The sequence below is a fragment of the Pituophis catenifer genome, unplaced genomic scaffold (genome assembly GCF_029215685.1).
Source record: "Pituophis catenifer annectens isolate HBS135680 unplaced genomic scaffold, rPitCat1.0.hap2 SCAF_2, whole genome shotgun sequence".
Lineage (NCBI taxonomy): Eukaryota > Metazoa > Chordata > Lepidosauria > Squamata > Colubridae > Pituophis > Pituophis catenifer.
The window spans coordinates 49,249,341-49,277,156 of NW_027256882.1; the positions used below are offsets into that span (position 1 = coordinate 49,249,341).

Consider the following 27,816-nt stretch of genomic DNA (forward strand, 5'->3'; position numbering starts at 1 on the left):
AACAAGTTGCCGGGAGTGAAAAGCGTTGGGTTTGTTTCATGGCGGTTGAAAAGCCACTCCTGACTGCGGCAGGGTCATAATAAAGGTAGTTTGAGCACCTCAATTCGCAATTCGCAGAAATGTACGTCTGGCTCCTGGTTTGTTGTTTTCCTATTATTCCCCCCCCCAATCCGCCTCGGAATAGTACGGTCCTAGTTCCCGCGGTGGTGGATACGAACCTCCGATTTCCTGAATGGGGGTCTCCCCGCGCGCGCGTCTTCTCAAAAATACTTTTATTCCCCCCCTCCCATTTATTGAGTTGGAAGCTCCCGAACTGTCGGGAGATCCGACCGTTCTATTCGCGATGTTCCATTTGGGGAGGGAGGGAGGGGGGGGAACACGAGATACTAAAAAATAAATAAAAAAAAATGAGTAGGGTGACCAGCCCAGCGTGGCTGTTTTTCGGGAGCTCGGTGGCAAATGGGAAATTTGATCCAAGTTTCTTTGGTGCAAAGCAAAGGAACGCTGGGCTAACGGGACACGCTAAACCTTTGGCTCAACTTGCCAGCCATCTGCGACTTTTCTCCTTCCTTAGCACCAGATCATCATGGAGAGATTTGAGAGCCAAGAGATATTTTTTTTTGGGGGGGGGGGGAGTGCGGGCAAGAAACGTGTGAAGGGGATGCAAGTTCGCAGCATCCCTTAAAACAGCTCTTCCCAATGACCTTTCAAACGAGTGACTCGGGCTTGAGTCGGGCGTCCTGCCGAAGTTGCAGTTTGTGAAACAATCTAACAAGCTGCAGATAGCAATAGCGCTTTAGACTTATATACCGCTTCACAGGCGCTTTTACAGGCCCTCTCTAAGCGGTTTACAGAGTCACCCTATAGCCCTCAACAATCTGGGGCAGGGCTCTACAACCTTAAACACTCAAAGAGCCATTTGGACCCCTTTACCACAGAAAAGAAAACACCGGGAGCCACAAAAAACCTTCCCGTTCCTGACTATTTCTTAAGTGGGCACAAAACTAGTTTATGTAGTTTTTTTTTTTTTTTTAATTTGATTTATATGCCGCCCTTCTCCGGAGACTCAGGGCGGCTTACAATGCGTTAAGCAATAGCCTTCATACTTTTGTATATTTATACAAAGTCAGCTTATTGTCCCCACAAACTGGGTTCTCAATTTACCTACCTTAGAAAGGATGGAAGGCTGAGTCAACCTTGAGCCTTGGAGAGATTCGAACTTACTTTAATTGCAGACAGCTGGTGTTAATCACAATGCTATCAGTCTGCTGAGCCACCAGGCCCTTGAATTAAACGTTCTGTTTTCTTCTGAAACTTTTCTTTTCTTGGATTTATCCCTGGTTGGCCTACCAGAGGTTGAAAAGCTCAATAAATTGCGTGCTGGCTGGTGTCGCACATTGGCGGTTGTGACGCATATTTTGAGTGACGGAGCCGCAGCAGAGGGGTGAAAGAGCCACATGTGGCTCCAGAGCCGCAGGTTGCTGACCCCTGATCTGGGTCCTCGTTTTACCCACCTCAGAAGGATGGGAGGCTGAGTCAACCTTGAGCCTGGTGAGATTTGAACTGCCAAATTAGCTGTGAACTATAGTTTCTCAATTGCATCTGACTGGCTTCACCCAGCTTGCTGGATCTAGGAGAAATTGGGTCGGATATTACAGGGCAACAAAACACTTTTGTAGGGGTTGTCTAGATTGGATTTGGGGGCTAAACTGGACCAAGCCTAAATCATGGCTTGGTATACATCTAATGACTTGGCTGTTTGTGTTCCTTGATCAATCCCTTGAATTTTAGGACTTAATATCACAGCTGAGTCCAAAATTCTGTTACAAGGCAAGATAGTTGCTAAATGGGTTTTGCCCCGTTTTGCAACCTTTCTTGCCAACAGTACTCAAGTGCATCGTTGCAGTTGTTAAATCAGTCATAAGGTTGTTAAGTGAATCCGACTTTGCTTGTCAGAAGGTCGCAAAAGGTGAGCAGAGGGCCCCGGGACACTGCAATTGTCATAAATAGAGGCCAGTTGTCAAACCTCTGAATTTTGATCGTGTGGCCGTGGGGATGCTGCAATAGTCGTAAGTGTGAAAAATGGTCATAAGTCATTTATTTCAATGTGTAACTTCTCAAACGGTCACTGAACAAAAGGTTGTAAATCGAGGATGGCTTGTATAGCATCACAACCCATCTCAGGCAGTGACTTGTAGCCTTTCCATAGAGGGTCCTTATTCATTAGGGCAACTTCATGCTAAGCCATAGTTTGAACATTTTGATAAATCAGCTACAGTTTGTTGGGTTCATGAAATGTCTCTAAACCAGTTTGCAAGCAACAGTAGCTAAGCTCAAACAACATGGTAAGCTGCATTAAACTAAGCTAGCGTGATCTGTGAATATAGAAAGAAGAGACCTGAGGAGAAACAGAATCGGTTGGTCAGAAATTGTTACTGCTGAAATGTCTGTTCAAACACTAAAAATGAGTGAGCATTAAAGCAGGTTCCATTCCTAGGTTAGAATGCAGACAATAGGATCAGTAAAAAGCTTTGTTGAACCTGTGTATGTTTTAAAGCTTCCTACACTGCTTCAGGGTTGAATGCCTTCCACACCATCCTATCTTAAGTGCAGTGAGGCATGTGCATGGTATTTGGATGGGCACACTCATGTCCATAGCAAATTAAATTAACTTTAATCCAGGCATGCAGCCAAGCGATGTTGTCATGTCTCCTTTAGTGCACCAAAAATAAAACCCAAAAGTAGTAAAATACTGTTATTCTAAAGCCTCAACTTAACAAGCTATTGGGGAGAAACGATTCCATTACATGACATAAATCAATGCAAATAACATAAAAATGCCTATTGCAGAATTGTGCAAATGATGTAGATTGATCCAAGTGTGGGATATTATTACTGTTTGCAGATTTTAGAAACAACTGACTTTCCCATTATTTCAGGGATGACATCCACATTCTCTGATCTGGCCCCATTGCACCATAAACCCATTAAATACAGTTTGTTCAGTCAAAGGTTCTCTGCATGTGTTGCTTTTTCAAGTTCTACAGATAATCTGTACAGAGTTTGCTCTCCAGTATAGATGAATCCCAAGACTAATTATATCTTTAAAAGACTTTTGCATTAGCAAAGTTATTTAACAACAAGAAGTTATTTAACAAAAAAAAAAAATCTGAATCTTTAGACATTGGACTTTTTTCTGATATCAGAAAGATAAGGGCAGATGTTAGCACTTGTTATGATGAAGGTGAGAAGTCACACTTTTATATATTTCTTTTCTTTTTCTTTACTATATTTTCTTTCTTTTCCCCTTTTCCTTTTCTGCGCATACTCTTTATTTTTCAATCTTTTCTTAGTTGTATTAATTCTTAATTACAATATTTAATAAAATTACTATTAAAAAGGTGCCCGGATGACTTTTTATTTTATTGGACAATTAAAAACTGACCGTCCAAAGCTTAAAAAATGCAGAATTAAGGAAGAAAATAAACCAAGTACAAAAATAAAAGTAAGCAAGACTGGAAAAGAAATGTTTACAGGTGAATGCAGTATTGATATTTTGTCTTAAATATTGTTAAGATGTACTCATATGCTGTTAATATTGTTAAAAGATTTCATCTTTTTTACAGCAAACCGTTCCCATCACTAATTCAACATTTATATTTAGGATTATTTCTTAATAAATGTCATAAAATGCATGTGTCTATTTCTGAAGGATCCATATTTTACCTTTTTTTCATAGATAATTGAAATTATTAATATGATCAAATATGGCATCCTATTTGGCACAAGAAATTCAGCTGGCTAAGCAGCATGAAAAAATGTAAGTAGTTTCTGAAGATGTCTTGTTTTTAGATGTTAGAAAAATACAGTGAAATATATTATGAATGCTTAGGAATTTGCAGGACTATTCCCAAATCTATGAACTGATTTATCAAACTGAGAACAACTGTGTGATTGTTCCAAATACAAGAAAAACACCTCTTAGAGAAATAACAAATTTTAATAACAGAAAAAAACTATATTGTCTTTTGTTAAGTGCCATATTTTGCCTCTAGGGGTAGCTGTCCACCAGTGCTGCTTTTCAAATAAACCACAATATGAAGTCCTCTTTTTTCAACCTTGAATTTTCTGATTGAATTCCAGTTACGGCTTAATGATTTGATATGCCTTTTCTAAATTCAGTATAATGTCCCATTTCATTGCATTTCTCTCCGTGTTGCAGCTAGCACTTCAGATTCTAACCAGATTTCTAAAAGACCTTTTTAAAAGTAAACATTTAGAGTTACTGCAATATCCTAGTTTTATTTTAAAGATCTCAATATTCTTGTTCAAAAGGCAATTGCAGAATTTTGATCTGTAGCCCAAAGTTTACCTATTCTAGTTTCTTGCTTCCATAATTTACAATCTGTAGGAAACCTGTTGATTGGATTTGAAGAAAATAGTTGCATCCTATAATTGTTTCTCAGTGGCTGATACCATAACGTACTATCTGTACAGGTGTACAAATAAGTATGTTATTGGCAACTTTACTTTCACACCCTATGAACCCTACCTTGACATTTATGTTTTAACAGGAATTGCACAGCAGCAAATGTTTCACTGAACCATCACTATAAAATCAAAACCTCTTTCTGATCAGTTGTTGTGAATGCATACCCTACCTTAACCACTATATACTGCATGTGGGTTAAATTTCTAGCGTCAGTACACACATTTTCATACTATCCTAGGATGAACCTCAATTTGCCATTTTGTTTCATTCCCTCAGATTGAGGAGATCTTTTTTGTCATCTCTTGACTGTATTTAATAATTTGATCTCATCCACTGATGTGATTCCTCACTACTCAGAGCTGATTCCATATCATTTGTGAGGAGATTAAATAAACTGTTCCCATTTATATCCTAATGTAAAATCTGTGGTACTAGGTCTACCTAGAGCTCCTCCTGGGCACTCCTAATCTTTCATTCTGGTAGAGGAAAAATTATTGAATATATGGAAGTAATTAGAATAGATTTCTAAAGGCAAATATTCCATCTCAAATTATTTCTGTGGTTGAAAATACAAGTTATTCATTCTTGAGGAAAAGCTTTTGAAAAGTGCCAAAACTGTAGTAAGCATAATGACAAAATCTATAAAGAATATATTTCTACTTCGGGATTTTTCCTTCTCAAAAAGGAGGTAATAGAGCTAGTATAACACAGCCATCTAAATAGGTGAAGGTTTAAAAATGAAATAATGACGTAACATAAGTCTACTGAAATAATACAGAAAATAACAATGTTGACAAAGTTATTTGACATAATCTCTGAATAGTTTACATAAATCTGAACATAGCTGGTATTTCTTTAACTTCAGTTGAATGGATATGTTTTATGGAGGGAATATAAGCCCAATAGATGTAGATGTAGAGCATCTACTGCATGCATTACTTTCTAGGTGCAATGTGAGACTTCACAATTTTTATGGAGATGATACAATGGGTAGTAGCAAAGATTTCTCCCTAAGATTGTAGTCGTTTGCCACACAGCAATTAATAAAAAAAAAAACGGAAAAACAGCTTGTGTACAAATCTATGCACATACTGAGTCCACGTTCATAATACTTCTGCCAAAATAAGCAAAAAACAGTTTCTCCCCTTTATTATTGGTTTAACATATCCCAATATCCATTGCATAGAGAACTGACCCAACAAACCAAAAAAATTGATGAAAGTCTTGTTTTCCTGGACTTTGGCATTAGTCTATTAAGAGTAATAAGGGCCTTGTTTCTCTTGTATATTTCATTGTAATATAGTTTTCTTGATCGCTCTGAGGCTATTTTTCCAACTCCCTTGTGAAGAAAATATCCTCTCATGTAAGATTAAAAGTCTTCCTGATCCACATTTTACACCCTCTGTTTAACACTTTTCATTTGTGCATATAGTGTATATGCAGAACCCCCTTTCTCTGCAAACTGCACTGTATTGCTTCCTCCCAGGAGAGTTTTCTTGAAATTACTAAATACTTTTTCCCCCAAAGCCTTTTTTAAAATCAGTGCAGAGAATGGAATGGAGCCTCGTTTCTATAGGAAAGGTTTGGAAAGATTGTTTTCGAGAGGAAGAAACTATTTTCAGTGAACCTGGATTGGGAGGAAAACAGGACTCTTTTAAAATTGTGCAGAAGGATGTACAACCAACGTGACAGTTTTCCTTCTGAACACAGGATCTCTTAAATTTGCAGAATTAACCCTAGTAGCAGAATGCAGCGAACTCATCACTAGTGCTCTAGATGGCTAACTGTGCCTTGCGGGCCAATATTGTTTAAAGTGTTCTGTGCCGATTGTGTCATTTATGCACAGAGACTGCTTGTTGTACAACATGATGGTTACTTTCTCCCTGGGAGCACAGCACGAAAGGGACTTTATGTGCTTTCCCCTTCTTTTTTGTTCTCCCACGCTGTATTCAACATAATTAAGAAAAATTGGGTGAGGGTAAAAGGTTGTTGTTTTTCTGGTTGTTGTGCTGGAGTGGGGGGGGGGAATGCCTGCCCACTTATCACAATGTTTCCCTTTTGTAGACTCTCTCGGAGATTGGTGTTGCTTCAGCAGATGGAGAGTCATCTAAGAGACAAAGACGCTGAGCAGGCATGGCACACGCAAGAAGCTGATGCAGCTCATAAAAGAAATGTATCACTTTTAAATGTAAGTTTTTGTGGCTTGGAAGCGGTATCTTTACTGCAAAAGAGCCACGCAACATTAACTATATCGCTTCCTGATGAATTCTGAAATAGTGACTAACGCTTTTAATTGCATCCAGCCAAAAATGGAGACGCGTAATCCTGCAACATGTCAAGCATATACATTTCTGACCAAAATAAAAAGACTAGAGGTTCTAGGGCCATGTGAATCGGCTTTCTCTGAATCAGAATCCTGGTTGATCACATGCAACGGGGACTGTTCTTGAAAAGCTTTCTCCCATTATTTTGATAGTTATCCGTAATTTTCTTGTTATCTAGTACCTAGGAATATGCTGGTCTGAACCCAGAATCTTAGCTGCTCTGGGTAATCATAACGGTAGCCCTTTTCTTAGTGTTTTCATTGAATCATAGACAAATCCCACAAAAATGCTCATTAAGAACCCTATTTCACAAATGGTCTCTTAAATTGCCTAGTAAAGTGATTGAACGAGGCAATAAAGTATTTCCCTCTGCTTTCAGCTATATGTTTGAATTGACCAGAACTTGACATACTGTTAAAAGTATTGTTCCTAAAACAGTGTGCTGGCTGTTTTTAGAATGACTGAATTGCCATCATTTTTTAATCAAGATGTCAACTAAGTCTTTGTTGCATTATTATTGCTATCAGTTAAATTTAATATCTGCTTTGTTGGCACCTTAATTATTATTTTTTTTTTATATATATTGGATTTCTATACCGCCCTTCTCCCTGAGGACTCAGGGCGGTGTACAGCCAGATTAAAAAACATGCAGAACAAATATTAAAAACAATTAAAAGATATATAAATTTGGCCCAATTAAAACTCATTACCAATTAAAAACGTTTAAAACATTTAAAAAACAGTTAAAAATTTCATCTTAAGCCAGCCCGGCTTGTTTAAATAAATGGGTTTTAAGGGCGCGACGGAAGGCACTGAGGTCTTGGATTCTCCGTATCTCTGGGGGGAGCTGATTCCAGAGGGTAGGTGCCCCCACAGAGAAGGCTCTCCCCCTGGGGGTCACCAGCCTACATTGTCTGGCTGATGGCACCCCGAGGAGGCCCTCTCTGTGGGAGCGCACGGGTCGATGGGAGGTCGTTGGTAGCAGCAGGTGGTCTCGAAGATAGCTAGGCCCTATGCCATGGAGCGCTTTAAAGGTGATAACCAACACCTTGAAGCGCACCCGGAAGACAACTGGGAGCCAGTGCAGCTCGCGCAGGAGCGGTGTTACATGGGAGCGCCATGCTGCTCCCGTCACTACCCGCGCTGCTGCGTTCTGGACCAGCTGGAGCCTCCGGGTGCTCCTCAAGGGGAGCCCCATGTAGAGAGCGTTGCAATAGTCAAGGCGAGAGGTGACGAGGGCGTGAGTGACTGTGCACAGGGAATCCCGATCAAGAAAGGGCCGCAACTGGCGAATCAGGCGAACCTGACAAAAGGTCCCCCTGGTTACAGCCGTCAGGTGTTCCTCCAAGGACAGCTGCATATCCAGGAGGACTCCCAGATTGCGAGCCCTCTCTGTGGGGGCCAATGACTTGTCCCCAATAGTCAGTGATGGAGTCAACTGACTATATCGGGATGCCGGGAGCCACAGCCACTCAGTCTTGGAAGGGTCTTGGAACAACGTTAAAGCAACAACTTTCTCTCTGTTCTTTCATTAGCTCCCAAATTCATGTATTTAGCATCCATCTTAAAACAAGTGTCCTTGTTATTCCAACAACATACCCACCCCCATTGTTTACACATTTTTTTTCAGTTTGCTTTTAGATCCCACATACATTCATGTTTATCTGCAATGCTGCCTCTGGTTTTGACCCTGCCTCCTCTCTCTACTCTTACAAGTTTCCTTGTGATTTTTTAATGTAGTTCCACTCCTCAACTATGCAACAATCTCTTGCTTTTCTGAGATGAAGCCTTTTTGTCCTTGTTGCTCCTTGCACCTAATTCCATCTGGATTTCTTATTTTTAATTTATTTTATTGTACCAAGCCAATCAACAGAAGAAAAATACAAATGCATGCAGTAATATTAAAAGAATCATATAATTTAAACATACCAATTAACAAGGTTGGGGGGGATCCTATTTATTTGTCAAAAAAAGACAAATAATTCAGATGATAAATAGTACATATTATTTGCTACATATCAGATGCAGATTTATCCTTCCAGTATTGCATAATAATTCTATTAACCAATTCCCATGCCAAGAAAATCCACAAAAAATTAATATGTGTTGCCTAATTTTTTATGTATTATTTCGTTGATTGTAATTTATTTGATTGTTGTGACCCACCCAGAGTCATTATTTCTCTTAAGTCAAATGTAGTGGTTGATTTTACAATAGTCATAATTTTATACCAAAATTAAGTGTTTCAAATTTTCTTTATAGAAAAGGAGAGAACTTTCTTCTTTGCAAGTAGCAGAAGTTCATTCATTTATACACAAGAAAGCAAAGAGGTGTACTTGTGGTATTAATGGGATAGGAACTAAGCCAATTTGATACATCCATTGCAAATAGGACTACCGTGTTCCCCCAAAAATAAGACAGGGTCTTATTTTCTTTTGACCCCCGAAATAAGCGCTTGGCCTTATTTTCAGGGAGGTCTTATTTTTGGGAAACACGGTATCTGTTTCCCACTATGGAGAATGAAACCAACTACTTGGGAGACGTAAGTTCGTTCTAGTTGATGTTTGCTAATTTGACATATTAAAAGAATAATAGCATGGCTATGATCATGAATGTATATATTTTTTTTAAGTTCCAAATTCCTTCCATAACCAAACCTATAAATATGATGGAGCCCTATCAATTTTGTGATTTGCATTCCCACAAAACTATTAAGTTTGACTTCTAGCCATTAAAAATTACCTACCACAATATGTTGAGAACTTTAAAACTTTTTTGCTTTATCCAAGTATTTAAAGTTATTTTTAATATTATTAAATTATTAAAGCATTCAAAAAGCCTAAGGCAGGTATGTGCAAAACTTACTGTTCCTGCCCTGAAATCTATCTGTCTGTCTGTCTGTCTGTCTGTCTGTCTGTCTGTCTGTCTATCTATCTATCTATCTATCTATCTATCTATATTTAGCACAGTATAATAAGTTTCCCTTTCAAAAATTAACTTCTGAAAAACTACCAAACTATCCTCAGAATGACTAAATAATAGCAATAAAAAAAAGCAATTAAACTTATATATTGCCCCATAGTGCTTTACATGACTCTATGGGTAGCTTACACTATCAGCATATTGCCCTTAACAATCTGGGTCCTTATTTGTATCAGGACCCAGATTGGAAGGCTGAGTCAACCTTTAGCCGGTCAGTATCGAACTCCAGGCAGTGGGGAGAGTCTGCCTGCAGTACTGCATCCTAACCACTGCACCATTAGGGCTAATCCTATGTCTGAAAAAGAAGCAGAATTTATTAGAAACAGAACTGCAATGTTCAAGCTCTGGAATACTGTGTTTTTATTTCTAGGAATCTAGAATAAAACTGTTAAGGGAAAGTATGATGCCATTCTTAACTTCTTTTAAAAATTCTTTTTTGGCCATTGGTAATTATTATAATCTGCAGCTCTTAGCAAACTTACTGCTATTATATTTTACTCTACAGTACTGAGACAAATCATCCTATATTTCTATATCCACTCTTCATATATAAAGCAATAGTTAAGTGCGTCTACAGGCCTTTCGGAGAAAGTACGATGGGCTCATTATATTGCTTTCACACTTGTTCACCCATGCCAGTAAAGGTTATCTCCGTAAATTTTATGGCCAGACATTTTTCTAGGAGCAAGCCAAGTCATAAGAAATCTTATCATCCCTTCTTTTTCTTCTGGCTCAAAGTCAGCAAGTTCTACTGTCTCTAAGGAAACCATTTCCAAATGGGTGATTACTGACTTAGTTGAGCATAAACACACTGATCCTTTTGGATAGGAAGGGTTTTTCTTATTTTATGGCAGGTTAATCTTTTCATTCCTCAAGCAAGATGCTTACTTGTCAACTGCCTTATAGTCTGTCATGCACTCATGAATCACTCTGCTTCTTGCTCTAACTTTTTTAGAGCAACGTCTTTGATTTTTCAAGAAAATTCTCCCCCATCTGGTTTTAAAACATGGTCGTATGCACTTTATATCTCTCAATGTTATTTTTTTTTCAATTATGCCTTCATTTTCATGTTGTCTTTCCATGGGAGGTTCCACGGTGTTGCTTGTATGGTGGCAGTTATCATTACTTAATTGTTCTAGAGACATCCCTGGGGCAGTATGGCTTTGAAGACTGGAGATGTGTTACTTTTTCCTTTGGAAAAAAAAAATGGGAAATTGCTTCCCTTTAATTGATTTGTTCCAAACATGTTATGACAGATCACCCACTCACCCACTCTGCTCTTTTTGGAGCTGAGGGTTCTTTCCATAACCTTCTTGTGCATATTTCAGTAGAGTGCTTTTGAGATTATTTCTGGCTGGATCAGAAAGGGAAATTTGCACATAGTGGGACTCCAAGTTCTTCACAGGAACTGGGATTTGGCTACATTTGCCAGAATGAGCAGTTTAAAGCTTGGAGAAATTTCAGTGTGATCCTTAAAAAGAAATAATTGCAAAGAAGGAAGAAATGGTGACCATCATTTTCTTCATCATTTGTCAATCTATTTTATAGCGAAGCTAAGGGAAAAAATAACCTTGTTGCTAGCTAATTAATGGAGACCAGTGGTTCATTGATATATACATAATCTAATTTAGTGTAAATTCTTCTTACATTCCAATTAAGTCCTGTATTGTTTTTATCTTATTGGAGAGAATGGGAAACCTATAGGAGAAAAATATAGACTATTTCTGCCACTGTATTGTGTTGTTCTGAGTAATGTGCCTGAATACCAGAATTATCAGAAAATTTGTGAAAGAAACAGAAGACCATGAAAACAAATTGTCTGGCAGGAAAGAACAGCATTACTGATTTTAGATGTATTTGTTCTATTCTGGTTTTAACAGTCAGGCAGCACTGCAGATGCTTTCTGATAACAAAATAAAACAGGAATGAGATCTACACAGAACACTATATTGGAACCTTGAAAATAAGGTTCAGATTTATGTGCCAACTTTAGAAAATTGTTCCCAATAACAGGCATTGTACATTTCACAGTTACCATGTGGAGAGTTGTTGATTTGGCTTTCTTGGAAAAACACCGATGCCGTGATGAGGTGTCATTGTATTTGCCTATATTTAAATTAAATGGAGTAAAATCATTTCAGTTTTGCTTCAGAGCTATAAAAAGAGTTGTTATTGCTCTCTCCGTTGTAATTAAAACACACTTCCAAAACAGAAAAAAATGGCTGAAATGCCAATTCGAGGAATCTTCTTGCTTGGTTTTATTAAGCAAAGGGTAATATTAAAATTAGAATGAGTTGATTCTTTGAAATTTGCAGTTATTTTGGCAGCGGTTTACTTACTTTGGAGCAAGCAGCACTGGCTTCAGTGAGTTCTGCTTTTGAGTAACGATGAAGGGTTTAATCCAACTTTTTCTTTGTAAGATTTGTAGAAAGGGTTACTATTGGAATGTGATAAAAATTATTGACACATTCTTCGTAAATATTTTATCCCCTCCACTCTTTTTATTAAAACTAATAATTTCTTACTCTACAACCTACCATTCATTGTTAATGAAGAAATAATGCACAATGATAAAAAATAATGACGTTTAGTCATTTTCATACCACATATGCTCTCTAAACTGGGTACATATAGAATCAAAACAATTAAGTTTCATAATACTTATATTGTTATAGAAATTGAAACCCTTAACCATTATTAAAAAGAAAATCAACAGCAAGCAACGTGATTGAAGAAACTGTCTCTATGCATGAAAAGTCACACATATCAATTGCAGATTTACACGTTAAAGTTCCTATTTAAGGTATTAAGTCATACCTTTTTAAGACTAACTTTATTTAAATATCTCCTAACTCCTATTACCTTTTGTGTGCCGCTCCCTATAATTTGCATATTTTCCCAGAAAGAAAGGATATAGCATTTCCTCTAAATAATTTTCAGCTAGACAATGTCTATTATCTTCGGATATTTCCTAAAAATATCCTGCATATTTTTACCCTGCCTTTATTTCTTTGTAAATAACTAAAGGCGATAGGCATATCTAATAATCTTTTTTCCTCCTATTTTCCCAACAACAACCTTGTGAGGTGGCCAAGCTGAGAGAAAGTGAGTGGGAAAGTTAGCCGCCAATAAAGAAGACCTTGATGCTTAAAAAACAGAAAAAGAGAGTGTCAGAAGTAAAAATGGCTTGATAGTATCACAATTACATAAGCCTGGCTTTTGAAGAACTCAGAAAAGCACTTACTGACAGACAGTTGTGGCAAAATAAATTGAACATGAATTGAATGAATAAATGAATGAGATATCCAGGGAGTGACTGAACGAATAAATAACTTTCAGTAAGAATCTCAAAAGTCACCTTTGGGTGCCTTCGTTACTCCTACCCCTAGCTGTCTTTCATATTTTATAAATCCCCAATGTTTTAGACTAAAATATAAAGAGGCACAGCCACCCATCTGAATCTGCAGTTAATATGCTAAAGGTGTTTGTCCAATTGACCATTATATATTAAAAAGCGTTGCCAAAAGCAAACCTTGTCACCAAACCTCAAAGGAAAACTAAAACCGGCATGGCTGCCTCCAGCTATTAGCAGCACACAAAAATGCCATCCAATCTCAGTGACATCATTGTCCTCCCTTAAGGCGCCTTTCAGCTTCCAGCAACAATTTTTGTCAGTTGGCTGTCATTAAATCAGGATTCTGGATGACAATAGACTTCAGAATATGCTCTAACTGGAGAGGAGCAACAAAAAGACACATCTGGTATGTAGGCCTTGCCAAAGTGCCCTTCTCAACTAAAATCAATGCGAGGCAGCGCTTTTTGTTTCTTTGTTGTTGTTTTTTGTGGGGGGGTTTTCCTTCTCTTGCCCTGAAGTATTTTTCTTTCCTATTATTATAAACAACATTTTGAAGGGGGAAAAAATCAGGCAGTCATTGCAATGATCTGGACTGGAACGTTCTTAAAGGGATAATATGTGAACATAAAATGTTGGGATGAAAATAAGTTTCATCCACCAGATGAAACTCTAGTAAACTAGGAATGAATTGGGCCAGAGAAATGTACTTCAATGACTTTTTCTGCCCAGGCTGCAGCAGAACCTTTATTTTGTACTGCAGCTGCCTTGTCTTGTTGTTTTTGGATTTCACAATGCTTATTGTTGCAAATCATCTCCTTAAAGAAATCCCAGGAGCCTAATTATATTATGTGGGAAGGAGAAACATTAAATTCCTCCCAATTCAACCCCCCCACCCCCCCACACACATCTGCACATAGTCACCTTTCATTCCCAGCCGGCTTTCAATTAGCAAAATGGGTGAAGCCAGGTTCTATTAATGGCTGTGTGATTCACTTAAACTAGACTGTGTTGTTTCTCTGTGTCATATAATATATGTGGGTACATACATAATTTTAATGTATGCCGATCAGTTTACATTCAAAGTGACAATAAAGTTTATTCTATTCTATTCCATTCCATTCCATTCCATTCCATTCTATTCTATTCTATTTTATTTTATCTGTAGTGATTTGCTTAATAACCATGACAAAAAAGGTCATAGAATCAGGTGTGATTCAGTCACTTCTCAACAGTGGAAATTCTGGTCCCAATGGTGGTCGTAAGTCGAGGACTATCTGTACATGGGAAGGAGGAACATTAGGAGAAACATGAAATTCCTCCAACTCCTTCCCCCCTCCCCTCTGTATAGTGAAAAACTCTTTGTCAGTCCCATTCTTTCATTCCCACCTGTAGTAAATTTTCTCCGAATCCCTCAACCCATATTTATATTAGAGTAGCTTTTCTTTCTAACAGTATTCCAAGTTGCCCTATTTGTTGTAAGAATTCCACTTTTGTACTTTCTTGAGAAAAAAAAAAATCTGTCTGAAGATCTCTATTCTTTGGCATTGCCACGGTTTGGAAATTATAGGAAGTCCCTTTGGGAATTTCCTTCTTTCTGGTTTCTTTTCTTTTTTTTTTCCTTTTTCCTTTAAATGCCTTACTCTTCACACTCACTCTCTGCTCTTGATAATGCCATCTGCTATATTCCCCTCTTCCATTTCTGTTCAGTTTTGGCTTCTTCACACCCCACTCCCACACCCTTTTCCTCGCTCTCAATTTGCCCAAAAGGCCTGCGCTCGAAGCTCCCATGTTTGTGTATGAAAGCCCACAGAAAAAAGGCGGGGTTGTCACCGCTTCGGGGAGCGGCAGCTTCACCCCCCCCCTTTTTTTTAAACCGAGTCTCGTTCTCTCTTAACAGAGCACATGGAAGTGGGAGCCCATGTGCTGATTTCCTAAGAAAAGCGAATAGAAGTGAGTTTGCATTGAAGTTCTGAATGTCTGGTGAACAGCTTGCTGCGTTTCTTCATCGTTGTGCACATGTTATGAATGCATTATTAGCAAGTCATCTTTGTCTTGAGCAGGGAAGAGCTTCAAGATTGCTGCCTCTCTTGTAGCTTTGCTACTTTGGTAGCTGGCTTCAAGAGGGAATATCACTGGCTTCATCACGTATGCGCAGCGAATGCTTTCACTCCAAGCTGTGAATCGGCTTCACTGTCGCTTATCCCAAATTCAAAGCCTGTGGCTTGGATTTCCAGAAGAAAGTACTGTACCTCAGTAAGAACAAGGAAAGGGATTTATCAGAATGCAACCAGTTCATTTAAATTCCTCAATCGGGTTAACTCTTATTCCTAACAATTTCTTTGTGAAGATTATGCTTTGTAAAGTCAATGAGGGTACTCACTGTTGGGGACCTTTGTAGATTCAGGTATTTTCTGGGAAGTAAAGACACCCTATTTATTAGGTATTGGAGACTTCTTGAGATGAGGGGATTTTGTTGGCTACATAATGCAACCCTTTTGCTTGTGGCAAAACATTTGAAGCTACTTTATCAGTGATGGCTAATCTTTTTGTCGTCGTGTGCCAAAAGCAGGGAGAGCGCAGGGGGGGGTCACATGCGCGCGTGCCCACACCCATAATTCAGTGCGCCCCACCCCCACCACGGATACGGGTGTGACCACCCCCGCGTTCCTCCTGCTTTTGGCACGCGATGGCCCGGTAGGCCTGTTTTTTGCTTTCCCCAGGCTCCAGAGCCTTTTTAGTAGACTGAGGAGGGTGAAAAGGGCCTTCCCCACCCCCTTCGGAGGCCGGAAACAGCCCGTTTCCTGACTTCCGGTGGGCCCGGAAGGTTCGAAAAGCAGCTGGCATGCGCCAGAGCTGAGTTAGGGCAATGCTCGCATGCCCACCAATATGGCTCCATGTGCCACCTGTGGCACGCATGCTATAGGTTTGCCATCACGCCATTCCCAGTATTGTGCAGTTCCCCCTACAAGGGAGACTCCTCCCTTTTTTTTTTTTTTTTTTAGTACAGCAATTGGTTCCATTACTGACTAAGGCCTCCTGTCAGGATGTGTCTCCTAATAGAGGGAGTAATACTCGGCTTACCAATTGAGCCCAAAACTTCTGTTGTTAAATGAAGCATTTGTTAAATGAATTTTGCCCCATTTTCTGACCTTTCTTGCCACAGTTCTTAAGTGAATCACTGCAGTTGTTGAGTTAGTAACCCGGTTGTTAAGTGAATCTGGCTTACCCATTGACTTTGTTTGTCAGAAGATCGCACAGTGATCACATGACCCTGGGACACAGCAACCGTCATAAATATGAACCAGTTGCCAAGAGTCTGCATTTTGATCACATGACCCTGGGGATGATGTAACGGTGAAAAATGGTCATAAATCATTTTATTCAGTGCTTTTGTAACTTTGAACGGTTGATAAATGCACTGTTGTAAGTCGAGGACTACTCATATTCACCTGAAATCTAGATTCCTGTGATTTAACAATTACTGCAGGTTCGAATCTCGCCAAGGCTCAAGGTTGACTCAGCCTTCCATCCTTTCTAAGGTAGGTAAATTGAGGACCCAGTTGTGGGGGTAATAAGCTGACTTTGTATAAATATACAAAAGAATGAAGGCTATTGCTTAGCGCATTGTAAGCCGCCTTGAGTCTCCGGAGAAGGACGGCATATAAATCAAATAAAAAAAAAAAAATGAACCGAGGTGGCGCAGTGGTTAGAGTGCAGTACTGCAGCTTCTTCAGCTGACTGCTAGTTCAGCAGATCAGTGGATCAAATCTCACCGGCTCAAGGTTGACTCAGCCTTCCATCCTTCCAAGGTGGGTAAAATGAGGACCCAGATTGTGGGGGCAATATGCTATTTAGTATGCTGTCTTTGGTGTAAGCTGCCCAGAGTCCTCGGAGAGTGGGCGGCATAGAAATATGACTAATAAAAATAAATAAAATCTAGTCCTGTCTTACATTGCAGAAGAGAAATCTGCTGTATAATAAACAAGTCTACCATGGGATGTTTGTCCTCTGTCAGCTCCTTTAAGTTTTCTTTGACAATGGAACTTTTTTCCATAACAATGGCTACTCTTATTCCCCTCTGTGTTCTAGTGTATTATCATCCAAGATTTAGATTATTGCGGTGATGCAGATAGCAATAGCACTTAGACTTATATACCACTTTACAGTGCTTTTACAGCCCTCTCTAAACGGTTTACCGAGTCAGCAAAACGCCCCCAAACAATTTGGGTCCTCATTTTACCTACCTCGGGAGGATGGAAGGCTGAGTCAATCTCGAGCCTAGTGAGACTCGAACTGCCAAATTGCAAGCAGCTGGCAGTCAGCAGAAGTAGCCTGCAGTACTGCACTCTAACCACTACGCCACAGTGGCTCATAAGGCCCATTTTCTATATATCACGGCGTAAACATAACCTTTCCAAGGGTGAACATTTGGTGTAATGTTGCAATTGTTCCCTGGAACAGGTATTTACATAATCCTGACAAGAGATCATATGAAGCACACCCATGCAGAGCTGCCTTCTAGCCACCATGTAGCTATAGAAAGTTTGCAGCTTTTACCTTGGGATTAACAAAATTAGTTTCTGGAGCAGTGTTTCCCAACCTCTGCCACTTTAAGATGGCTGGAATTCGTCTCCCAGAATTCCCATGCCAGCCTACTGATTGGGGAATTCTGAGGGTTGAAATCCAGATTTCTTAAAGATTCCGAGGTTGAGAAACATTGTTCTAGAGTTTGACCCTTAACTACATCACTGACATAGTATTGCAAAAACTGACTGCATAGTGTTGCAAACCATCTCCTTTTAAGTCCCAAAGGTGCTTTTTTCAAGAGGCAACTGGACTTTCTTGCTTTTCTTTGAAGACATTTTGCTTCTCATCCAAGAAGCTTCTTCAGCTTCCTGGATGAGAAAGCCTGAAGGAGCTGAAGAAGCTTCTTGGACGAGACGCGAAATGTTTTCAGAGAAAAAACAGAAAGTCCAGTTGCCTCTTGAAAAAAGCACCTTTGGGACAACCATGACCTGGATGACTAAGAATCTCCATAGACATTTAGCTATGTATCAGCATTAAGAGATACCTTAAGTCCAATGTCAGTTGGATTGTACGGTATTATAAGTAGTCCTTGACTTACAACCATTCTCTTAGCGTTCAAAGTTACAACAGAATTGAAAAAAGTGGCTTACGGCCTGTCCTTGCACTTATTGTTTATCACAGTATCCCTACAATTACTGGTTCAGAAGGGCAATGGAAATATATTTACAATGGTTGCTGCACCTGGTGGTCATATGATCACTATTTGCAACCTTCCCAGCCAGCTTCCAACAAGCCAAGTCAATGGAAGGAGCTGTTGTGACCTAGGCTTACTGAGTCATTAAAACACACGAGTAGTCCCAAAAACCTCTTTTATTGCAACAGCTGTCAATTACTTTCATTCACAGCTGAGTCCCAATTAGTTGCAAAAAGTCCTTCGGGAGAAGTCCTTCGGGATAATCGCCAACCTTTACCTCCCTTGACACACTGCCAAAGACCTACTTGGCAAAGCCACATGGAGTCCAGAATCAAACAGAGATGCCGACTGGGAACAGAATTAACCACGTTGCTTTCCTGCAAAGGGCCCACGGGGCTTTGCTCTTCTTTTAAGCCTTATGGGAGGGGCCAATCATCTCCAGGCCTTACTCCCGATTCGTTCCTTTTGTTTTAACTGTTCTTGCCTTCTGGCAGCTCTGTGCATGCGTGCACTAGGAACAGGCTCCTCCTGTTCCTCTGCCTCTCTGATGTCCGACTCTGGAGGCTCCAGAGTCCGCGCATAACTCCCAGATGGCCCTGGCCCCATCTCTGCCTCCGACGCAGAGCACTCGTCGAGCCTTCCCCAGACTCCAGGACTGGCCCATGGTCCTCCCCAGCCTCCTCATTGTCCAACTCCACTGCCAGCTCCGCAGGCTGCTGGCGGACCACAACAGGACCTGGATTCACTTAATGAACACATGATTCACTTAACAACTGCAGTGATTTGTTTAACAGCCCTAGCAAAAAGGTCTTAAAATTGGCCATGACTCGCTTAACAACTGGCTTGCTTAGCAATGGAAATTCTGATCCCAATGGTGTCATAGGTCAAGGACTACCTGTATATGGGAAGGAGGACGTTATTTGTATTTCTCCCACTCCTGTCCCTCCACACACAGGCTCAAAATCTCTCTGACGGTGATGATTTTTTTTTTTTTTTTTTTTTAATTTGATTTATATGCCGCCCTTCTCCGGAGACTCAGGGCGGCTTACAGTGCGTTAAGCAATAGCCTTCATACTTTTGTATATTTATACAAAGTCAGCTTATTGCCCCCACAAACTGGGTCCTCATTTAACCTACCTTAGAAAGGATGGAAGGCTGAGTCAACCTTGAGCCTTGGAGAGATTCGAACCAGCAGTAAATTGCAGGCAGCTGTGTTAATAACAGGGTGCTTTAAACCACTGTAGTACCAAGGCTTTTCATTTCCACCTGCAGTAAATTTGCTCCACATTTCTCAGTCTTTACATTAGGGTAGCTTTTCTTTCTAACCGTATTCCAAACAGTTACTCTATTTGTTATACTCATTCTAGCTTGGTACTTTCAAAATCTGTATCAATAATTGTATTTTTTGGCACCACCATGGTTTGGAAATTATAGGAAGTTCCTTTGAGAATTTTCTTCTGGGAATTATTGTGACATTCTCCTGGTGACACCCCATCGTTAAAACACCCATTCATTAGATCAGCATAGCTATCAAATCCAATAAACTTGCCATTTATAATTAAATGTTCTGGGTTTTTTTTCTTCTGATTCTGATTCTGTGTGCTTTTCCAACTATACTAGTCCTCTTGTTGACAGAATAGGTCTGAACTCTAAAACATGTAATTTACATGTTTCAGAGTTTTTACATTTTTGGGGTTTTTTGTGTAAAAAAAAATGTAAATTAAGTTTTACATTATTTGAGGTTTAGATCAGCTGTATGAAATCTCCAAAATCCCTTTTTCCTACCACCAGAACACTGTTTGACTACACTGCTAAATTTCGATTTCCCACGAGTAAGAGATTAATGAAAACTATGGGTAGAAGTCAGGGGTGAAAGGTAAAATTTGTTACTACCAGTTCTGTGGGCGTGGCTTGGTGGGAGGGTAATGTGACTGAGTGGGCGTGGCCAACTTTTTTTTTTTTTTAACTTTTCAAAGCATTTTTTCTAATGCTTTGAAAAGCCTCTGCCAATCAGGCAACTCAGCTGGGATCGTCAGAGAGGCTTTTTAAAAAATACCTCTCTGCTGATCAGGAAACTCAGCTGGGATCGTCAGAGACTTTTCAAAGCATTTTTTTACTACCTCTTCGGCCAAGAGGTTGCAGAAAAAAATGCTTTAAAAAGCCTCTGATGATCCCAGCTGAGCCGTGTGATCATCAGAGGCTTTTTTTTTTTTACTTTTAAAAGCATTTTTTCGTCAGAAGAGGTTGTAAAAAAAGCCTCTGATGATTGTGCGGCTCAGCTGGGCATGGGGAGGGGGGCGGGGCACAGGGATTTAAGCTACCGGTTCTCCAAACCATCCGCCGCCATCGCTACCGGATCAGGCGATCTGGTCCGAACCGGGAGCATTTCACCTCTGGTAGAAGTTTAAAATAGTTCTTAACCTATTTTTTAAAAGTTTGTTTTAACTTCGTTAGATGAGCAAATCCACTGTTGAATTGGAGCAAAAAATTGCCACTTGTACACAATGATGTGTTTCTAAAGTGGCATTAAACTGCATAGAGTTCAAAATTACATAATTATAGCTGAATTTGCTCTCATTTATTTCCTGTAGATATTTTATTTCTTAGCATTTATACTTCCAGTCTTCCGAGGCGGTTTATTTAATTGGTTTATATGCTCCCTCAGTTGTGGAGGCTTCATTACTTAATTATCCTATAGAAGAATTCAAAACAAAATAAATTCTTAACAAAGGCATAAACACAGGATGCAAGATGAAAAGAATTTGACAACAAACATTGCAAGTGCTTTTTCAGGCAACTTCTCAATGGAATTGGTTTCAGATTGTAAAAGTGCCTGCAAACCTAGCTTGAAACAGGGATTAGATAGGAATGCCAAATTTTTATTCTTTTTTTAAAAAATGATTCTTTTTTTAAAAGTGTGGGCGTTTGAATTTTATTGTAAGCTTTTGTGCATATTTATGGAGTTAGTGTCATGTAAATTCAAGAAATAATTAAGAGGGCTAGTCTCAAGCCTAATAGTTATTTCCCCCCAAAAAATTGTTGCTACATATATCTCAGCAACGTTTTTGGAAAGAGAAAATGAAAGGGGACTGCAACCCTGTGCTTTTGTGTGTGTGTGTGTGTATGTATGAGAGAGAGAGAGAGAGACAGAGAGAAAGAGAAATTCATTGGCAACCCAAGTGCTTTGTGTCTTATGTTACAACCTGTGTTTAAAATAAATGTTGACTAACTTACAGGTGCTTTTGCAGGGAGTAATGGCCCAAATAAGAAGTGTTTTGTGAGAAAATATATAATGTGCTCTTAATATTTCCTGTGGGTCTGCTGATTCCAATAGATTAGGCACCCTGGAATAGCTTATTTTGTTTATTATTGTCAGGACTTCCATCCTGCTGTAAAATTGCTTTGCTTTGCAAGTCTGCCGTAGGCAATTGGGGGGGGGGGAGGAGCTGCTGAATAGGATAAGAAGGAGGGGGCTAGCATAAGGGGAATTGAAACTAAATTTTGTACTGTCCTGGATGTCAACAGCTCCAAGATCATACCATGGAATGGACCACCAATTTGCCCGCCAATCTGTTTCTCAAAAAAAAGTGGGAAGAGGGAAAAGTTAACCAGAGCTTTGGGCGTGAAACTTTAGATCTGGCTTTCCTTCACTGTAACCACTTGGCTTTAGTAAAGTATACTTTCTGACTATGGACTCGAGAGTCTTTCTTTCCTAACTGACCAAGTAGGGACAGCTGACATTTATATTTATTAATTCATTTAAGGAATAGTTGAGCTTGCTACTGGTGTGCTATCATTGATGTTGCACAGCTTCATTGTTGCCTGAGTTTCTGCATTTCATTTTCAGTATGGCTATAGAGACCCTGAGCCTCTTAGCCTTGGAGAACTTTAATTTGTCACCTTCATGCTGTTGAGATGCTGTTTGGAGTGGTGCGGTGGCCTAGAGGTGGAGCTCTCACCTCACAATCAGAGGAGGCTGTGAGTTTGATCCTAGGTAGAGGCAGATATTTCTCTCTTTGGGCACAATGAGAATATATCTGCTGAACAAAACTCTGCATTGGCTACAGGAAGGACATCCGGCCAGTAAACACACTGCTAGCTCCATTTACTTGCCCAGACTCCACCCGCCAGGGATTATGGGTTTGTTAAAAGACGATGATGACACTGTTGAGATGAAGAGTTTATAGCCTCCATAGCAAACATTAACCTGTTCCAAGTTACTGAGGGCCTGGCATAATCCAGAGGTTGCAGATTAGTTCTTGTTTGTGTCTTGTGTGTGATCTAGTTTTAGAGGACATTACCATCAGACTTCATCTGCCAGCATTCCCTAGCCAGCATCCCTTTCAGCTCACTAGTGCAACCCTCCTGCTAAAGATTGGGTCCATTAGATTGGCCCACTGCTGGCAACCTCTGACCCTGTTGGGTTTCAGGGGGAGTTTAGAGTTTCCCCTGAAAACCTGGTGGGCAGTTTAGCTGAAGCTTTAGCTACACTCACTATGCTTCACAAATTAATATATTTACCAGTAATAAATATACTAGTCCTAAATCTTATGGGGGTTTAAAGGCTTAGAAACGTACTGGAAACTGACCTAATAAATGCCATACTGATGATCAGGGGCAGGATTTCCCCCCTTTTCTTTCTCTCTTTAGATTGTAAGCAATTTAGAAACCTAGATCTGTCTCTTTTTGTCTATATTTGTTGGTATGACTTATATTAATTACAACTTGTATGGCTAGAATATTACTTCTATTTTCATAGTTACTAAAAAGGAAAATGAAGTGGGGATGTCATTTCTGGAAGCGTCCGTCTTTTCAAAAGATTCTCTGTATGTTGCAGGATATTGAGGCAGCAGCGAAAAATCTACAATCCAGAGAGCACCTGCTTCTCCACCCTGAAATTGTTAACCTTGAAGTAAGTCCAAAACAATTTCTCAAGTACTTATTGTCTTGAATGCTGGTATCTCAAGTTCTTTTCTTCATCTTGCTGCTAAATGAAATTAGTCTTTTTTTTAGAAATGCAATGATGATTGTATCTTCAGTATACTCTCAAGGCCCCTTTTATCAAAATAAAGGCTGTCTCCTAATTTCAGTTCAATATCAGTTGCTGCCATTTCAGTGCAATGTTCATTTCATTGTGAGAACTGAAAGCTTTCCAAGGTTTTTCCATCCCCTCATTTTATATACAGGTAAACTTCATCATATGACCACAGTTGGAATCAGAATTGCTAAGCAAGGCGATGATTAAGCGAATCGCACTTGATTTTTACAGCCTTTTTTTGCCATGGTTGTTAAGCAGATCACTGCAGCTGTTAAATGAATCATAGGGTCATCGATAGAATCTGGTGTCCCCCATTGACTTTGCTTGTCGGAAGCTGGCTGGCAAGAGCACAAATGGTGATCATTTGACCCCAGGACACTGCCATCGTAACTTCATGCCAGTTGCCAAGTGCCTCAGTTTTGACCACCTGACCATGGGGATGCTGTGACAGTCATAAGGGTGAGGACCAGTTGTAAGTCACTTTTTTCAGGGCCACTGTACCTTCAAATGGTCGCTAAATGAATGGTTATAAGTGAAGGACTACCTATATAGGGATTGTTTTCATCAAGATAAATAAAAGCCATTCTTTAAAAAAAAAACAGGAAGTCCTCGACTTACAACAGTTCATTCAGTGACCGTTCAAGGTTACAACGGCACTGAAAAAAGTGACTTAGGACCGTTTTTCAAACTTACGACTGTTGCAGCATCCCCATGGTCACATGATCAAAATGCAGACTCTTGTCAACTGCCTCATATTTATGACGGTTGCAGTGTCCTGGGATCAGCTTTTGCGACCTTCTGATGAGCAAAGTCAATGGGGAAGCCAAATTCACTTAACAGCCATGTTACTAACTTAACAAATGCAATGACTCACTTAACAACTGGGGCAAGAAAAGTCATAAAATGGGGCAAACTCACTTAGCAATATAAATGAATTGTGGTCATAACTCGAGGACTACCAGTACTGTAGGAAAATGGCCATAGTATTTGTTTCAGCTTTGGCCTCTCAGTTGCACTGTTACATTTTGAATGTCCTCAAAATTGATTCCCAAAGCATAATATGTAAGTGGTACAATTCTTTGCCCTCTCCCACATTTCCAAGTTTAGAAACAGTGCTAAAACTCAATCATACCATATTGCGCTTCAGAAATATCTTAAACATCTATAATATAAGCAGAGCCAGTTTGGTCTAAAGTGCTGGCCTAGAAACCAGGAAAATGTGAATTCTAATCCCATCTTGGGCATGAAAGCCAGCTTGGTGACTCCGGGCCAGTCACTTTCTCTCAAACCCACCCATTTCATGGGGTTACTGTTGTGGGGAAAATAGGAGGAGGAAGGAGTATGTGATGACCCGGGGTGTGGCACGAAAGCAACACAACCAGAGAACAGGTCTAACTCCCCTTTATTGCTCCAACTGTGCCCCCAAACATTCCCACATTCACTACAAGTCCTGGAGCAAAACTCTTACATGCACCTTCAGAAGCCTCTGGTTCAAGGGTGAAATCCAGCAGGTTCTGACAGGTTCTGGAGAACCGGTAGCGGAAATTTTGAGTAGTTCAGAGAACCGGCAAATACCACCTCTGGCTGGTCAAAGAGTGGGGTAGGAATGGAGATTTTGCAGTATACTTCCCCTGCCATGCCCACCAAGCCACACCACGCCCACCAAGCCACGCCCACAGAACCGGTAGTAAAAAATTTTGAATTTCACCACTGCTCTGGTTGCAAGTAGTCCAGTAAACCAGATTAACCAAACAGCAAACAGGGCCAGCAGTCCAATTTATTTTTTTTATTTTTTATTTTATTCATATTTATATGCCGCCCTTCTCCCGAAGGACTCAGGGCGGCTCACAACAATAAAACAACAAAACAATAATTTAATGCTAAAATAATCCAATTAAAATCCCCAACAGTTAAAACTAAAAAACTCCCAGCAGATCAGGAGATTTGCTGAAAAAGCCATGTCTTCAGGCCACCGCGGAAAGAGTGGAGGTCGGGGATCGTCCAGAGCTCAGTGGGTAATTCATTCCAGAGGGTCGGTGCGGCCACAGAGAACGCCCTCATCCTGGGCGCCACATTGTCTGGCCGATGGCACCCGGAGGAGGGCAGCCCTATGTGAACGCGCTGGGCGGTGGGAGGCCGATAGGTGATCCTGCAAGTACCCTGGGCCCATGCCATGTAGAGCTTTATAGGTAAGTACCAGCACCTTGAAGCGGATCTGAAAGACCACTGGCAACCAATAAGCCAGGTTATCCCAAACATTAACCAGGGCCAGCAGTCCAATAAGCCATGTTACCTAAACAGTAACCAGAGCAAGAAGTTCAGTGAAGCAGGCAAACTGGCAAGCCCCACAAGACAGAGTACAGCAATCTTCAGGCTTTGGCAAGTGCACACAAGGCTCCACAGATTCAGTGCTTGTTCCCGACAAATGCCCCTCCCACCAGCACCTCCTTATATCTCAATCCCCAGGTGTGCCTTGTGAAAGGGGGCGGGGCACTCTCCTCCCTCGTAGCCGGCTCAATCTGCGTTGATCTCGCCGTCTCTCTTCCCTCCTTGCTCTCGGATCGGGGGGGGGGCGTAGTCCTTGTTCTCCTGAGCTCTCCCTATCTGCAGGCCTTACTAGTTCAGAAAAGCCTTGCCTGGACTGACTCTGCCCTTCCCAGTTTCCTCCAAGGCCAATGGAGCCGGCCTCTCCATCTCTGTCAGTGCTTGTTCCAGGTCATTTTCATGACAGAGTATTCGATACATTTTCTGCCTTGCATTATATATAAAAATAATAAAGGTGAGATTTAAAAAAATCTGCCAAATAAAAAATAAATAAAAAGAGACAGATCAGTTCCATGTTTCCTCTGAAATTCAGTATAGAGAGAAGAGGGACAACATTCCCCCCCCCCACCCCCAGCTCTAAATACTTCAAAAGCTAAAGACAATATTTGAGGATGAATCAGCATTTTCACAGCGGCAAACATTGGATGGGTTTTGCACAAGACGTATGAGAGCAACAATGATGGACAGGAAGAAAATGGAATAAGAATGATTGACAAATGGAGACAGTTTAGAAATGGGAATGCAGGAGAACAATTTTTTTTTTAAAAAATGAGTTATTGAGAGAAAGGAAGGATGAGACTGATGGTTTAGGTAATTCTTCAAGGAAAAAATATTTATTAGTTTAAAACATTAGGCTATTGTTTGTTGGGCGGCAAATTAATATTTGTTTGGGCTACTTCCATAAATAATTTTTAAGCAGAAATATGAATCAAGCAAGATCTCTTCCACCAGCACCAATGCTCTGGTTTTGAGATTTATATATAATTGAGATTATTTTATTGCCCTCTGAAAATGAAAGAAGAAAAAAAGTGAGGTAAAAAGGTAATAATAACTTAATTCAGGGGCTATTAGGGCAAGTCTAAAGTTAGTGGACAAGGGGACCTATTCTTTAATGTCAAGATCTACATTTTAACAGTGGATCGCAGAATATCAGTTTTTCATGCCAGCAAATCTCATGGAACCTTGAACAGATTTCTGAATTTGTACTATTCCCTTGACATTGTAGATTTAAAGAACATAAACTTTCTTTAAACCAATAGCATTCATGACTGTCCTTATGGACAGTCCTCATGGTTCAGAAAAAAAAGCTATCTGTCTCAAAGAAACAATTATGAAATTGAAGGATTACCTTTCGAATACATTATTCACCACAAGAGGGCACATCCAATTATCGCATATTTACTCTAGGTAGTGAGTTCCTTCCAATCTCTATTATACTGTATAATTGAGGGATTTAAGATTTAGCAACTAAGTAGTTTGGCCTTTTCTCAATTACTTCAAACATAAAGCAAACTGTAAAAATGTTTCATATGTTCAGATCCTTTTGCTGTTGTGCTGGTAAATAATAGGTTATATTGTGAAGCAGTTAAATTGCATGTCGTGTTGTATTTTTTTTTCCTAGACTCTTTACTGGGCCAAAGTAGAAGAATCCATCCCTAAGTGGGAGCCATTTTTTTTAGGAAGAACACAAGCCCCAATTGGTTTTAAAAAAAAATCACATCAACAATTCAGCACATAAGATCAGTACCAAGATAAATAGGAAACAAAAACGGAACCATGTCCATGGGGGAATTTATTCAAGCTTCAGATTGGTGGATTGTTAAATAATTCTTTTAAATATTTGTTGGGTAAGATACTCAATTCTAAATCTGCATTGAAGAGTTCTTCCCTAAAGGCCTGTTAGCTACATGGAAGTGACTTTGATCTCAAATATGAACAACACAGTGCAGGATGTACACTCCACTTTTCAGTTACTCAGTTAAAATGAGAAATAATGTAATCTGTTACTTGTCCTTCACTTTTGCTATGGAGAGATGCCTTTTTCCCAATAAAAGTATAGAAAGTACTAACTTGCCTTAT

General features: G+C 39.9%; 1 protein-coding gene across 1 annotated transcript; it reads left to right on the forward strand.

The window, feature by feature from the left end:
- CEP15 (centrosomal protein 15) lies at positions 1 to 27,719 on the forward strand. The gene is made up of 5 exons (XM_070933526.1): positions 1 to 85; positions 3,740 to 3,820; positions 6,557 to 6,680; positions 23,212 to 23,286; positions 27,359 to 27,719. The coding sequence occupies exons 2-5, from the start codon at positions 3,768 to 3,770 to the stop codon at positions 27,473 to 27,475; spliced, it is 369 nt and encodes a 122-aa protein (XP_070789627.1). The 5' UTR covers positions 1 to 85; positions 3,740 to 3,767; the 3' UTR covers positions 27,476 to 27,719.
- Positions 27,720 to 27,816: the final 97 nt, after the last annotated feature.

What these genes read in the sequence shown, in the direction of transcription:
- CEP15 (XM_070933526.1), top strand. Translation starts at nt 3,768, where the DNA reads ATGGCATCCTATTTGGCACAAGAAATTCAGCTGGCTAAGCAGCATGAA. An exon ending in GCTAAGCAGCATGAAAAAAT is followed by an intron (nt 3,821 to 6,556) that starts GTAAGTAGTTTC and finishes TCCCTTTTGTAG; the next exon opens with ACTCTCTCGGAGATTGGTGT. An exon ending in CTGAAATTGTTAACCTTGAA is followed by an intron (nt 23,287 to 27,358) that starts GTAAGTCCAAAA and finishes TTTTTTTCCTAG; the next exon opens with ACTCTTTACTGGGCCAAAGT.